The sequence below is a fragment of the Polyodon spathula genome, chromosome 4 (assembly GCF_017654505.1).
Source record: "Polyodon spathula isolate WHYD16114869_AA chromosome 4, ASM1765450v1, whole genome shotgun sequence".
Lineage (NCBI taxonomy): Eukaryota > Metazoa > Chordata > Actinopteri > Acipenseriformes > Polyodontidae > Polyodon > Polyodon spathula.
In genome coordinates this window covers 762,783-777,809 of record NC_054537.1, presented here as the reverse complement: position 1 = coordinate 777,809, position 15,027 = coordinate 762,783, and the positions used below count along the sequence as shown (strand labels likewise).

Sequence of the window (15,027 nt, the reverse complement as noted above, 5' to 3'; positions counted from 1 at the left end):
CAGGGAGGGGCTCTGCACAGCTGAGCGTCAGCACTGACTGCTACAGACACTGGGAGTCCTGGTATAGCTGCCTGCAGGGAGGGGCTCTGCACAGCTGAGCGTCAGCACTGACTGCTACAGACACTGGGAGTCCTGGTATAGCTGCCTGCAGGGAGGGGCTCTGCACAGCTGAGCGTCAGCACTGACTGCTACAGACACTGGGAGTCCTGGTATAGCTGCCTGCAGGGGGGGGCTCTGCACAGCTGAGCGTCAGCACTGACTGCTACAGACACTGGGAGTCCTGGTATAGCTGCCTGCAGGGAGGGGCTCTGCACAGCTGAGCGTCAGCACTGACTGCTACAGACACTGGGAGTCCTGGTATAGCTGCCTGCAGGGAGGGGCTCTGCACAGCTGAGCGTCAGCACTGACTGCTACAGACACTGGGAGTCCTGGTATAGCTGCCTGCAGGGAGGGGCTCTGCACAGCTGAGCGTCAGCACTGACTGCTACAGACACTGGGAGTCCTGGTATAGCTGCCTGCAGGGAGGGGCTCTGCACAGCTGAGCGTCAGCACTGACTGCTACAGACACTGGGAGTCCTGGTATAGCTGCCTGCAGGGAGGGGCTCTGCACAGCTGAGCGTCAGCACTGACTGCTACAGACACTGGGAGTCCTGGTATAGCTGCCTGCAGGGAGGGGCTCTGCACAGCTGAGCGTCAGCACTGACTGCTACAGACACTGGGAGTCCTGGTATAGCTGCCTGCAGGGAGGGGCTCTGCACAGCTGAGCGTCAGCACTGACTGCTACAGACACTTGGAGTCCTGGACTGCTGGAGACAGTGGCACTGCAGGTGCAGTTTAGGGTTTTGAGTATAAAAATAAAGTATTTTATGATTTTAGTCCAATAGCAGCTCTACACTGAGATGTACAGCTATGGCCAAAGGTTTGATGCAATACAGTTAGCCATAGCTGTATACTGTACAGAGAAATGGCAGATGGAAAGACGTAGCAGACATATAAAACCAAATTAAGAATTATACATATTTAAAGTACACAACTAACTAACTAGTAAAATAACACAATGCATAAGAACACAAAATCATCCTAGAGCACAGAACAGCCAGTGTTCTTTCCCGCTGTTTTTGCACGATTGCCGCACACACTGCCACCCACACTGGCAGGGAAGATGAATCCATAGCAATCCTTAATCGGAGGCAGCAGAAACAGGTGAAATGAAGTCCAGTGATGCGCTGTGACTCAAAGAGAACAGTTGCAGGGATGTTGTTATTGTTTGAATGAGTCTGCTGGTTCCTGTAGTGTCTCGACACTGTGTCTCTAGTGCTCTGTTTCTGTGCTGTGCATGGCTCTTGTTTCAGTCCTGTGAGTCTTCCCTGTGCTCCTGTGTTTACAGGTGAAACAGCTCTTGTTTCAGTCCTGTGAGTCATCCCTGTGCTCCTGTATTTACAGGTGAGCAGCCCAGCTGATAAACCCCCTGAAATGAGGATGTCCAAGTCCATGGGAGACCTGAAGGGCTCCCCGTTTAAAAGCACTGAGAGGATCCGCAAACACTCCACAGGTGATGGAGGCCTGCCGGGCACATTGACAGTGGCTCATTATTATTACCCTGCGTTTCTCTCCAGTCTCAGCACTCTTCTGATCCCCTGTCTCTCTCTGTTAGCTGGTCTCAGCACTCTCCTGATCCCCTCTCTCTCTGTGTTAGCTGGTCTCAGCACTCTCCTGATCCCCTCTCTCTCTGTGTTAGTTGGTCTCAGCACTCTCCTGATCCCCTCTCTCTCTGTGTTAGCTGGTCTCAGCACTCTCCTGATCCCCTCTTTCTCTCTGTGTTAGTTGGTCTCACCACTCTCCTGATCCCCTCTTTCTGTCTGTGTTAGTTGGTCTCAGCACTCTAATGATCCCCTCTCTCTTTGTGTTAGCTGGTCTCAGGACTCTCCTGATCCCCTCTCTCTCTCTGTGTTAGCTGGTCTCAGCACTCTCCTGATCCCCTCTCTCTGTGTTAGCTGGTCTCATCACTCTCCTGATCCCCTCTTTCTGTCTGTGTTAGTTGGTCTCATCACTCTTCTGATCCCCTCTCTCTCTCTGTGTTAGCTGGTCTCAGCACTCTGCTGATCCCCTCTCTCTCTCTGTGTTAGCTGGTGTCAGCACTCTCCTGATCCCCTCTCTCTCTCTCTGTGTTAGCTGGTCTCATCACTCTCCTGATCCCCTCTTTCTGTCTGTGTTAGTTGGTCTCATCACTCTCCTGATCCCCTCTTTCTGTCTGTGTTAGTTGGTCTCATCACTCTCCTGATCCCCTCTCTCTCTCTGTGTTAGCGGGTCTCATCACTCTCCTGATCCCCTCTTTCTGTCTGTGTTAGTTGGTCTCAGCACTCTCCTGATCCCCTCTCTCTCTGTGTTAGCTGGTCTCATCACTCTCCTGATCCCCTCTTTCTGTCTGTGTTAGTTGGTCTCAGCACTCTCCTGATCCCCTCTCTCTCTGTGTTAGCTGGTCTCAGCACTCTCCTGATCCCCTCTCTCTCTGTGTTAGCTGGTCTCAGCACTCTCCTGATCCCCTCTCTCTCTGTGTTAGCTGGTCTCATCACTCTCCTGATCCCCCCTCTCTCTCTGTGTTAGTTGGTCTCAGCACTCTCCTGATCCCCTCTCTCTCTCTGTGTTAGCTGGTCTCAGCACTCTCCTGATCCCCTCTCTCTGTGTTAGCTTGTCTCAGCACTGTCCTGATCCCCTCTTTCTGTCTGTGTTAGTTGGTCTCAGCACTCTCCTGATCCCCTCTCTCTCTGTGTTAGCTGGTCTCAGCACTCTCCTGATCCCCCCTCTCTCTCTGTGTTAGCTTGTCTCAGCACTGTCCTGATCCCCTCTTTCTGTCTGTGTTAGTTGGTCTCAGCACTCTCCTGATCCCCTCTTTCTCTCTGTGTTAGTTGGTCTCAGCACTCTCCTGATCCCCCCTCTCTCTCTGTGTTAGCTTGTCTCAGCACTGTCCTGATCCCCTCTTTCTGTCTGTGTTAGTTGGTCTCAGCACTCTCCTGATCCCCTTTTTCTCTCTGTGTTAGCTGGTCTCAGCACTCTCCTGATCCCCTCTCTCTCTCTGTGTTAGTTGGTCTCAGCACTCTCCTGATCCCCCCTCTCTCTCTGTGTTAGCTGGTCTCAGCACTCTCCTGATCTCTCTGCTCTATGCCGCTCAGGTTCTCTGCACACGGGCCGCAGTTCCCCTCCTCCTGGCAGTGTCCCAGAGGAGCAGCAGCAGATTGCACGGCAGGGGTCCTACACCAGCATCCACAGCGAGGGCGAGTTTATTCCCGAGACCCTGGACCAGAACGTAAGAGAAACAACTCACACCACAGCTCAGAGCAGCCGAGCGCAGGACTGCTCCGAAGCGTGTGCCATTAGCCGCCCGCTTTTTTACACATTGCAGACTCACCGTGCAGCCATCCAGAGCTACAGTGTCGAAGGACAACACAGCTCTGGGCAGCTTACAGGCAAGCCGCAGGAGGCCGGCCAGACTACAGGGGTGTCTGGTGCACGGTGAGCCGAGGACACCCTGGCCGACCTAATCTTCCTTCCCCCGGGCGGCGCTCGGCCAATTGTGCGCCTCTCCCTGGGAGCTCCTGTCCTCGGTCGGCAAAGGAATAGCCTGGGCTTGAACCGGCGACGTCCGGACTATAGGGTGTATCCTGCACTCTACGCGAGTGCTTTTACTGGATGCGCCAAAAGATTTACTGGGAGCCGAAAGATTCCTTTTTTAAAACCTTTTTTTTTATTGTGCTGATATAGTTTCATCTCTGATGTCACCAATTCTATACTAGACTTGTGTGACTTTCTGAAAGGAGGAAACCGAAGTCCATTGGATTTTAGGAATGACTAAATTCCTAACACATTCCTAACTAGATTAGTTGAAAAGGCAGTTGGAGACAGTGAGGGATATTAATACAGTGATTTGCATCATACACAGGAAGGGAAAGGTACAATCAGGGTTGGGGTCAATTCCTGTTCTTGAATTGGAATTGAGATTTTAGAGACATTAATAATTGTCATGATTGTTCAAATACTTTCATTGAAAGCCAGTTTAATTGACAGTTGCCTCAATTTCAGTAAGGTGTTGCCGCAGTGAGAAGCTCATTGTAACAGAATGCTGCTCATTGCAGTGTTGATCAGTGTTGGGGTTGATTAAAAGGCAATGGGAATGGATTTTAAAAAAGGAATTTTAAATGGAATTGAAGAACAGTTAGTCACCCGGACCTGCTGGGTAAAATAAATGGAAGAATGTAATGAAAGCACTCATGGGTCCCTGTGGCTCATTCTCAGCGAGTGGCTCATGGCTCCCTGTGTCTCATTCTCAGCGAGTGGCTCATGGCTCCCTGTGGCTCATTCTCAGTGAGTGGCTCATGGCTCCCTGTGGCTCATTCTCAGTGAGTGGCTCATGGCTCCCTGTGGCTCATGGCTCCCTGTGTCTCATTCTCAGTGAGTGGCTCATGGCTCCCTGTGGCTCATTCTCAGTGAGTGGCTCATGGCTCCCTGTGGCTCATTCTCAGTGAGTGGCTCATGGCTCCCTGTGGCTCATTCTCAGTGAGTGGCTCATGGCTCCCTGTGGCTCATTCTCAGTGAGTGGCTCATGGCTCCCTGTGGCTCATTCTCAGTGAGTGGCTCATGGCTCCCTGTGTCTCATTCTCAGTGAGTGGCTCATGGCTCCCTGTGTCTCATTCTCAGTGAGTGGCTCATGGCTCCCTGTGGCTCTTTCTCAGTGAGTGGCTCATTCTCAGTGAGTGGCTCATGGCTCCCTGTGGCTCATTCTCAGTGAGTGGCTCATGGCTCCCTGTGGCTCATGGCTCCCTGTGTCTCATTCTCAGTGAGTGGCTCATGGCTCCCTGTGGCTCATTCTCAGTGAGTGGCTCATGGCTCCCTGTGGCTCATTCTCAGTGAGTGGCTCATGGCTCCCTGTGGCTCATTCTCAGTGAGTGGCTCATGGCTCCCTGTGGCTCATTCTCAGTGATTGGCTCATGGCTCCCTGTGGCTCATTCTCAGTGATTGGCTCATGGCTCCCTGTGGCTCATTCTCAGTGAGTGGCTCATGGCTCCCTGTGTCTCATTCTCAGTGAGTGGCTCATGGCTCCCTGTGGCTCATTCTCAGTGAGTGGCTCATGGCTCCCTGTGTCTCATTCTCAGTGAGTGGCTCATGGCTCCCTGTGGCTCATGGCTCCCTGTGTCTCATTCTCAGTGAGTGGCTCATGGCTCCCTGTGGCTCATTCTCAGTGATTGGCTCATGGCTCCCTGTGGCTCATTCTCAGTGAGTGGCTCATGGCTCCCTGTGTCTCATTCTCAGTGAGTGGCTCATGGCTCCCTGTGTCTCATTCTCAGCGAGTGGCTCATGGCTCCCTGTGGCTCATTCTCAGTGAGTGGCTCATGGCTCCCTGTGGCTCATTCTCAGTGAGTGGCTCATGGCTCCCTGTGGCTCATTCTCAGGCTCATGGCTCCCTGTGGCTCATTCTCAGTGAGTGGCTCATGGCTCCCTGTGTCTCATTCTCAGTGAGTGGCTCATGGCTCCCTGTGTCTCATTCTCAGTGAGTGGCTCATGGCTCCCTGTGGCTCATTCTCAGTGAGTGGCTCATGGCTCCCTGTGGCTCATTCTCAGTGATTGGCTCATGGCTCCCTGTGTCTCATTCTCAGTGAGTGGCTCATGGCTCCCTGTGGCTCATTCTCAGTGAGTGGCTCATGGCTCCCTGTGGCTCATTCTCAGTGAGTGGCTCATGGCTCCCTGTGGCTCATTCTCAGTGAGTGGCTCATGGCTCCCTGTGGCTCATTCTCAGTGAGTGGCTCATGGCTCCCTGTGTCTCATTCTCAGTGAGTGGCTCATGGCTCCCTGTGGCTCATTCTCAGTGAGTGGCTCATGGCCCCCTGTGTCTCATTCTCAGATGTGGCTCATGGCTCCCTGTGTCTCATTCTCAGTGAGTGGCTCATGGCTCCCTGTGGCTCATTCTCAGTGAGTGGCTCATGGCTCCCTGTGGCTCATTCTCAGTGAGTGGCTCATGGCTCCCTGTGTCTCATTCTCAGTGAGTGGCTCATGGCTCCCTGTGTCTCATTCTCAGTGAGTGGCTCATGGCTCCCTGTGGCTCATTCTCAGTGAGTGGCTCATGGCTCCCTGTGTCTCATTCTCAGTGAGTGGCTCATGGCTCCCTGTGTCTCATTCTCAGTGAGTGGCTCATGGCTCCCTGTGTCTCATTCTCAGTGAGTGGCTCATGGCTCCCTGTGTCTCATTCTCAGTGAGTGGCTCATGGCTCCCTGTGGCTCATTCTCAGTGAGTGGCTCATGGCTCCCTGTGGCTCATTCTCAGTGAGTGGCTCATGGCTCCCTGTGTCTCATTCTCAGGAGTGGCTCATGGCTCCCTGTGTCTCATTCTCAGTGAGTGGCTCATGGCTCCCTGTGTCTCATTCTCAGTGAGTGGCTCATGGCTCCCTGTGGCTCATTCTCAGTGAGTGGCTCATGGCTCCCTGTGGCTCATTCTCAGTGAGTGGCTCATGGCTCCCTGTGGCTCATTCTCAGTGAGTGGCTCATGGCTCCCTGTGTCTCATTCTCAGTGAGTGGCTCATGGCTCCCTGTGGCTCCCTGTGTGGCTCTGAGTGGCTCATTCTCAGTGATTGTGAGTGGCTCATGGCTCCCTGTGTCTCATTCTCAGTGAGTGGCTCATGGCTCCCTGTGGCTCATTCTCAGTGAGTGGCTCATGGCTCCCTGTGTCTCATTCTCAGTGAGTGGCTCATGGCTCCCTGTGTCTCATTCTCAGTGAGTGGCTCATGGCTCCCTGTGTCTCATTCTCAGTGAGTGGCTCATGGCTCCCTGTGGCTCATTCTCAGTGAGTGGCTCATGGCTCCCTGTGTCTCATTCTCAGTGAGTGGCTCATGGCTCCCTGTGTCTCATTCTCAGTGAGTGGCTCATGGCTCCCTGTGTCTCATTCTCAGTGAGTGGCTCATGGCTCCCTGTGGCTCATTCTCAGTGAGTGGCTCATGGCTCCCTGTGGCTCATTCTCAGTGAGTGGCTCATGGCTCCCTGTGGCTCATTCTCAGTGAGTGGCTCATGGCTCCCTGTGGCTCATTCTCAGTGAGTGGCTCATGGCTCCCTGTGGCTCATTCTCAGTGAGTGGCTCATGGCTCCCTGTGGCTCATTCTCAGTGATTGGCTCATGGCTCCCTGTGGCTCATTCTCAGTGAGTGGCTCATGGCTCCCTGTGTCTCATTCTCAGTGAGTGGCTCATGGCTCCCTGTGGCTCATTCTCAGTGAGTGGCTCATGGCTCCCTGTGGCTCATTCTCAGTGAGTGGCTCATGGCTCCCTGTGTCTCATTCTCAGCGAGTGGCTCATGGCTCCCTGTGTCTCATTCTCAGTGAGTGGCTCATGGCTCCCTGTGGCTCATTCTCAGTGAGTGGCTCATGGCTCCCTGTGTCTCATTCTCAGTGAGTGGCTCATGGCTCCCTGTGGCTCATTCTCAGTGAGTGGCTCATGGCTCCCTGTGTCTCATTCTCAGGAGTGGCTCATGGCTCCCTGTGGCTCATTCTCAGTGAGTGGCTCATGGCTGTGCTCTCATGGCTCCCTGTGGCTCATTCTCAGTGAGTGGCTCATGGCTCCCTGTGGCTCATTCTCAGTGAGTGGCTCATGGCTCCCTGTGTCTCATTCTCAGTGAGTGGCTCATGGCTCCCTGTGTCTCATTCTCAGTGAGTGGCTCATGGCTCCCTGTGTCTCATTCTCAGTGAGTGGCTCATGGCTCCCTGTGTCTCATTCTCAGTGAGTGGCTCATGGCTCCCTGTGTCTCATTCTCAGTGAGTGGCTCATGGCTCCCTGTGGCTCATGGCTGATGGCTCCCTGTGCTCATGTCATGGCCTGTGTCTCATTCTCAGTGAGTGGCTCATGGCTCCCTGTGTCTCATTCTCAGTGAGTGGCTCATGGCTCCCTGTGTCTCATTCTCAGTGAGTGGCTCATGGCTCCCTGTGGCTCATTCTCAGTGAGTGGCTCATGGCTCCCTGTGGCTCATTCTCAGTGAGTGGCTCATGGCTCCCTGTGGCTCATTCTCAGTGATTGGCTCATGGCTCCCTGTGGCTCATTCTCAGTGAGTGGCTCATGGCTCCCTGTGGCTCATTCTCAGTGAGTGGCTCATGGCCTGTGTCTCATTCTCAGTGAGTGGCTCATGGCTCCCTGTGTCTCATTCTCAGTGAGTCTCCCTCATGGCTCCCTGTGGCTCATTCTCAGTGAGTGGCTCATGGCTCCCTGTGGCTCATTCTCAGTGATTGGCTCATGGCTCCCTGTGGCTCATTCTCAGTGAGTGGCTCATGGCTCCCTGTGGCTCATTCTCAGTGAGTGGCTCATGGCTCCCTGTGGCTCATTCTCAGTGAGTGGCTCATGGCTCCCTGTGGCTCATTCTCAGTGAGTGGCTCATGGCTCCCTGTGTCTCATTCTCAGTGAGTGGCTCATGGCTCCCTGTGGCTCATTCTCAGTGAGTGGCTCATGGCTCCCTGTGTCTCATTCTCAGTGAGTGGCTCATGGCTCCCTGTGGCTCATTCTCAGTGAGTGGCTCATGGCTCCCTGTGGCTCATTCTCAGTGAGTGGCTCATGGCTCCCTGTGGCTCATTCTCAGTGATTGGCTCATGGCCCCTGTGGCTCATTCTCAGTGATGGCTGGCTCATTCTCAGGAGTGGCTCATGGCTCCCTGTGTCTCATTCTCAGTGAGTGGCTCATGGCTCCCTGTGTCTCATTCTCAGTGAGTGGCTCATGGCTCCCTGTGTCTCATTCTCAGTGAGTGGCTCATGGCTCCCTGTGTCTCATTCTCAGTGAGTGGCTCATGGCTCCCTGTGTCTCATTCTCAGTGAGTGGCTGGCTCATGGAGTGGCTCATGGCCCCTGTGTCTCATTCTCAGTGAGTGGCTCATGGCTCCCTGTGTCTCATTCTCAGTGAGTGGCTCATGGCTCCCTGTGTCTCATTCTCAGTGAGTGGCTCATGGCTCCCTGTGGCTCATTCTCAGTGAGTGGCTCATGGCTCCCTGTGGCTCATTCTCAGTGAGTGGCTCATGGCTCCCTGTGGCTCATTCTCAGTGAGTGGCTCATGGCTCCCTGTGGCTCATTCTCAGTGAGTGGCTCATGGCTCCCTGTGGCTCATTCTCAGTGAGTGGCTCATGGCTGTGTCTCATTCTCAGCGAGTGGATCTCTCAGAGTGGCTCATGGCTCCCTGTGGCTCATTCTCATGTGAGTGGACTCATGGCTCCCTGTGGCTCATTCTCAGTGAGTGGCAAGCGAACACAGACTCCCTGTGGCTCATTCTCAGTGATTGGCTCATGGCTCCCTGTGGCTCATCTCAGTGAGTACTCATGGCTCCTGTGGCTCACTCAGTGAGTGTGAGGCTCCCTGTGGTACCGCGAGGGACATTCCAAGGATGTCACACAGAGCTCCCCTGGCTCATGGCTCCCTGTGGCTCATTCTCAGTGAGTGGCTCATGGCTCCCTGTGGCTCATTCTCAGTGAGTGGCTCATGGCTCCCTGTGGCTCATTCTCAGTGAGTGGCTCATGGCTCCCTGTGTCTCATTCTCAGTGAGTGGCTCATGGCTCCCTGTGGCTCATTCTCAGTGAGTGGCTCATGGCTCCCTGTGGCTCATTCTCAGTGAGTGGCTCATGGCTCCCTGTGGCTCATTCTCAGTGAGTGGCTCATGGCTCCCTGTGGCTCATTCTCAGTGAGTGGCTCATGGCTCCCTGTGGCTCATTCTCAGTGAGTGGCTCATGGCTCCCTGTGGCTCATTCTCAGTGAGTGGCTCATGGCTCCCTGTGGCTCATGGAGTGGCTCATGGCCTGTGTCTCATTCTCAGTGAGTGGCTCATGGCTCCCTGTGGCTCATTCTCAGTGAGTGGCTCATGGCTCCCTGTGGCTCATTCTCAGTGAGTGGCTCATGGCTCCCTGTGTCTCATTCTCAGTGAGTGGCTCATGGCTCCCTGTGTCTCATTCTCAGTGAGTGGCTCATGGCTCCCTGTGTCTCATTCTCAGTGAGTGGCTCATGGCTCCCTGTGGCTCATTCTCAGTGAGTGGCTCATGGCTCCCTGTGGCTCATTCTCAGTGAGTGGCTCATGGCTCCCTGTGGCTCATTCTCAGGCTCATGGCTCCCTGTGTCTCATTCTCAGTGAGTGGCTCATGGCTCCCTGTGGCTCATTCTCAGTGAGTGGCTCATGGCTCCCTGTGTCTCATTCTCAGTGAGTGGCTCATGGCTCCCTGTGTCTCATTCTCAGCGAGTGGCTCATGGCTCCCTGTGTCTCATTCTCAGTGAGTGGCTCATGGCTCCCTGTGTCTCATTCTCAGTGAGTGGCTCATGGCTCCCTGTGTCTCATTCTCAGTGAGTGGCTCATGGCTCCCTGTGGCTCATTCTCAGTGAGTGGCTCATGAGTGGCTCATGGCTCCCTGTGGCTCATTCTCAGTGAGTGGCTCATGGCTCCCTGTGGCTCATTCTCAGTGAGTGGCTCATGGCTCCCTGTGTCTCATTCTCAGTGAGTGGCTCATGGCTCCCTGTGGCTCATTCTCAGTGAGTGGCTCATGGCTCCCTGTGGCTCATTCTCAGTGATTGGCTCATGGCTCCCTGTGGCTCATTCTCAGTGAGTGGCTCATGGCTCCCTGTGGCTCATTCTCAGTGAGTGGCTCATGGCTCCCTGTGTCTCATTCTCAGTGAGTGGCTCATGGCTCCCTGTGGCTCATTCTCAGTGATTGGCTCATGGCTCCCTGTGGCTCATTCTCAGTGAGTGGCTCATGGCTCCCTGTGTCTCATTCTCAGTGAGTGGCTCATGGCTCCCTGTGGCTCATGGCTCCCTGTGTCTCATTCTCAGTGAGTGGCTCATGGCTCCCTGTGGCTCATTCTCAGGCTCCCTGTGGCTCATGGCTCCCTGTGTCTCATTCTCAGTGAGTGGCTCATGGCTCCCTGTGTCTCATTCTCAGTGAGTGGCTCATGGCTCCCTGTGTCTCATTCTCAGTGAGTGGCTCATGGCTCCCTGTGGCTCATTCTCAGTGAGTGGCTCATGGCTCCCTGTGTCTCATTCTCAGTGAGTGGCTCATGGCTCCCTGTGGCTCATGGCTCCCTGTGGCTCATTCTCAGTGAGTGGCTCATGGCTCCCTGTGTCTCATTCTCAGTGAGTGGCTCATGGCTCCCTGTGGCTCATTCTCAGTGAGTGGCTCATGGCTCCCTGTGCTCATTCTCAGTGATTGGCTCATGGCTCCCTGTGGCTCATTCTCAGTGAGTGGCTCATGGCTCCCTGTGGCTCATTCTCAGTGAGTGGCTCATGGCTCCCTGTGTCTCATTCTCAGTGAGTGGCTCATGGCTCCCTGTGGCTCATTCTCAGTGAGTGGCTCATGGCTCCCTGTGGCTCATTCTCAGTGAGTGGCTCATGGCTCCCTGTGGCTCATTCTCAGTGAGTGGCTCATGGCTCCCTGTGTCTCATTCTCAGTGAGTGGCTCATGGCTCCCTGTGTCTCATTCTCAGTGAGTGGCTCATGGCTCCCTGTGGCTCATTCTCAGTGAGTGGCTCATGGCTCCCTGTGGCTCATTCTCAGTGAGTGGCTCATGGCTCCCTGTGTCTCATTCTCAGTGAGTGGCTCATGGCTCCCTGTGGCTCATTCTCAGTGAGTGGCTCATGGCTCCCTGTGGCTCATTCTCAGTGAGTGGCTCATGGCTCCCTGTGGCTCATTCTCAGTGAGTGGCTCATGGCTGAGTGGCTCATGGCTCCCTGTGGCTCATTCTCAGTGAGTGGCTCATGGCTCCCTGTGGCTCATTCTCAGTGAGTGGCTCATGGCTCCCTGTGTCTCTGTGTCTCATTCTCAGCGAGTGGCTCATGGCTCCCTGTGGCTCATTCTCAGTGATTGGCTCATGGCTCGATCATGGCTCCCGGCTGGCTCATTCTCAGTGAGGAGTGGCTCATGGCTCCCTGTGGCTCACTTTCTCATTCTGACAGCATGGCTACCTGCTCATGGCTCCCTGTGTCTCATTCTCAGTGAGTGGCTCATGGCTCCCTGTGGCTCATTCTCAGTGAGTGGCTCATGGCTCCCTGTGGCTCATTCTCAGTGAGTGGCTCATGGCTCCCTGTGGCTCATTCTCAGTGAGTGGCTCATGGCTCCCTGTGTCTCATTCTCAGTGAGTGGCTCATGGCTCCCTGTGTCTCATTCTCAGTGAGTGGCTCATGGCTCCCTGTGGCTCATTCTCAGTGAGTGGCTCATGGCTCCCTGTGGCTCATTCTCAGTGATTGGCTCATGGCTCCCTGTGGCTCATTCTCAGTGAGTGGCTCATGGCTCCCTGTGGCTCATTCTCAGTGAGTGGCTCATGGCTCCCTGTGGCTCATTCTCAGTGATTGGCTCATGGCTCCCTGTGGCTCATTCTCAGTGAGTGGCTCATGGCTCTGTGTCTCATTCTCAGTGAGTGGCTCATGGCTCCCTGTGTCTCATTCTCAGTGAGTGGCTCATGGCTCCCTGTGTCTCATTCTCAGTGAGTGGCTCATGGCTCCCTGTGGCTCATTCTCAGTGAGTGGCTCATGGCTCCCTGTGGCTCATTCTCAGTGGCTCATGGCTCCCTGTGGCTCATTCTCAGTGAGTGGCTCATGGCTCCCTGTGGCTCATTCTCAGTGATTCTCAGTGGCTCATGGCTCCCTGTGTCTCATTCTCAGTGAGTGGCTCATGGCTCCCTGTGTCTCATTCTCAGTGAGTGGCTCATGGCTCCCTGTGAGTGGCTCATGGCTCCCTGTGGCTCATTCTCAGTGAGTGGCTCATGGCTCCCTGTGTCTCATTCTCAGTGAGTGGCTCATGGCTCCCTGTGTCTCATTCTCAGTGAGTGGCTCATGGCTCCCTGTGGCTCATTCTCAGTGAGTGGCTCATGGCTCCCTGTGGCTCATTCTCAGTGAGTGGCTCATGGCTCCCTGTGGCTCATTCTCAGTGAGTGGCTCATGGCTCCCTGTGTCTCATTCTCAGTGAGTGGCTCATGGCTCCCTGTGGCTCATTCTCAGTGAGTGGCTCATGGCTCCCTGTGGCTCATTCTCAGTGAGTGGCTCATGGCTCCCTGTGTCTCATTCTCAGTGAGTGGCTCATGGCTCCCTGTGGCTCATTCTCAGTGAGTGGCTCATGGCTCCCTGTGGCTCATGGCTCCCTGTGGCTCATTCTCAGTGAGTGGCTCATGGCTCCCTGTGTCTCATTCTCAGTGAGTGGCTCATGGCTCCCTGTGGCTCATTCTCAGTGAGTGGCTCATGGCTCCCTGTGTCTCATTCTCAGTGAGTGGCTCATGGCTCCCTGTGGCTCATTCTCAGTGAGTGGCTCATGGCTCCCTGTGTCTCATTCTCAGTGAGTGGCTCATGGCTCCCTGTGGCTCATTCTCAGTGAGTGGCTCATGGCTCCCTGTGGCTCATTCTCAGTGAGTGGCTCATGGCTCCCTGTGGCTCATTCTCAGTGAGTGGCTCATGGCTCCCTGTGGCTCATTCTCAGTGAGTGGCTCATGGCTCCCTGTGGCTCATTCTCAGTGAGTGGCTCATGGCTCCCTGTGGCTCATTCTCAGTGAGTGGCTCATGGCTCCCTGTGTCTCATTCTCAGTGAGTGGCTCATGGCTCCCTGTGGCTCATTCTCAGTGAGTGGCTCATGGCTCCCTGTGGCTCATTCTCAGTGAGTGGCTCATGGCTCCCTGTGTCTCATTCTCAGTGAGTGGCTCATGGCTCCCTGTGTCTCATTCTCAGTGAGTGGCTCATGGCTCCCTGTGCTCATTCTCAGTGAGTGGCTCATGGCTCCCTGTGGCTCATTCTCAGTGAGTGGCTCATGGCTCCCTGTGGCTCATTCTCAGTGAGTGGCTCATGGCTCCCTGTGTCTCATTCTCAGTGAGTGGCTCATGGCTCCCTGTGTCTCATTCTCAGTGAGTGGCTCATGGCTCCCTGTGGCTCATTCTCAGTGAGTGGCTCATGGCTCCCTGTGGCTCATTCTCAGTGAGTGGCTCATGGCTCCCTGAGTGGCTCATGGCTCCCTGTGGCTCATTCTCAGTGAGTGGCTCATGGCTCCCTGTGGCTCATTCTCAGTGAGTGGCTCATGGCTCCCTGTGTCTCATTCTCAGTGAGTGGCTCATGGCTCCCTGTGGCTCATTCTCAGTGAGTGGCTCATGGCTCCCTGTGGGCTCATTCTCAGTGAGTGGCTCATGGCTCCCTGTGGCTCATTCTCAGTGAGTGGCTCATGGCTCCCTGTGGCTCATGTGATCCTCTGTCCCTGTGCTCATTCTCAGTGAGTGGCTCATGGCTCCCTGTGGCTCATTCTCAGTGAGTGGCTCATGGCTCCCTGTGGCTCATTCTCAGTGAGTGGCTCATGTGCTCCCTGTGGCTCATTCTCAGTGAGTGGCTCATGGCTCCCTGTGTCTCATTCTCAGTGAGTGGCTCATGGCTCCCTGTGTCTCATTCTCAGTGAGTGGCTCATGGCTCCCTGTGTCTCATTCTCAGTGAGTGGCTCATGGCTCCCTGTGGCTCATTCTCAGTGAGTGGCTTATGGCTCCCTGTGGCTCTTTCTCAGTGAGTGGCTCTTTCTCAGTGAGTGGCTCATGGCCCCCTGTGTCTCATTCTCAGTGAGTGGCTCATGGCTCCCTGTGGCTCATTCTCAGTGATTGGCTCATGGCTCCCTGTGGCTCATTCTCAGTGAGTGGCTCATGGCTCCCTGTGTCTCATTCTCAGCGAGTGGCTCATGGCTCCCTGTGTCTCATTCTCAGTGAGTGGCTCATGGCTCCCTGTGGCTCATTCTCAGTGTGGCTCATTCTCAGTGGCTCATGGCTCCCTGTGGCTCATTCTCAGTGAGTGGCTCATGGCTCCCTGTGGCTCATTCTCAGTGAGTGGCTCATGGCTCCCTGTGTCTCATTCTGTGAGTGGCTCATGAGTGGCTCATGGCTCCCTGTGGCTCATGGCTCCCTGTGTCTCATTCTCAGTGAGTGGCTCATGGCTCCCTGTGTCTCATTCTCAGTGAGTGGCTCATGGCTCCCTGTGTCTCATTCTCAGTGAGTGGCTCATGGCTCCCTGTGTCTCATTCTCAGTGAGTGGCT

At 54.8% G+C, this 15,027-nt stretch overlaps 1 protein-coding gene across 6 annotated transcripts in view; it reads left to right on the top strand.

Moving 5' to 3' along the window:
* The window catches only part of LOC121314031 (mitogen-activated protein kinase kinase kinase 3-like), a 61,953-nt gene that overhangs the window by 31,107 nt on the left and 15,819 nt on the right, over positions 1-15,027 (top strand). For 5 of the 6 annotated variants that reach the window (XM_041246812.1, XM_041246809.1, XM_041246808.1 and 2 more), the window contains 2 exons: positions 1,444-1,552; positions 3,171-3,304. The exons of the other annotated variant lie outside the window; for it this stretch is intronic. In XM_041246812.1, the coding sequence (XP_041102746.1) occupies positions 1,444-1,552; positions 3,171-3,304 (243 nt within the window). The remainder of the gene's footprint in view (positions 1-1,443; positions 1,553-3,170; positions 3,305-15,027) is intronic. 6 annotated transcript variants of the gene reach the window in all.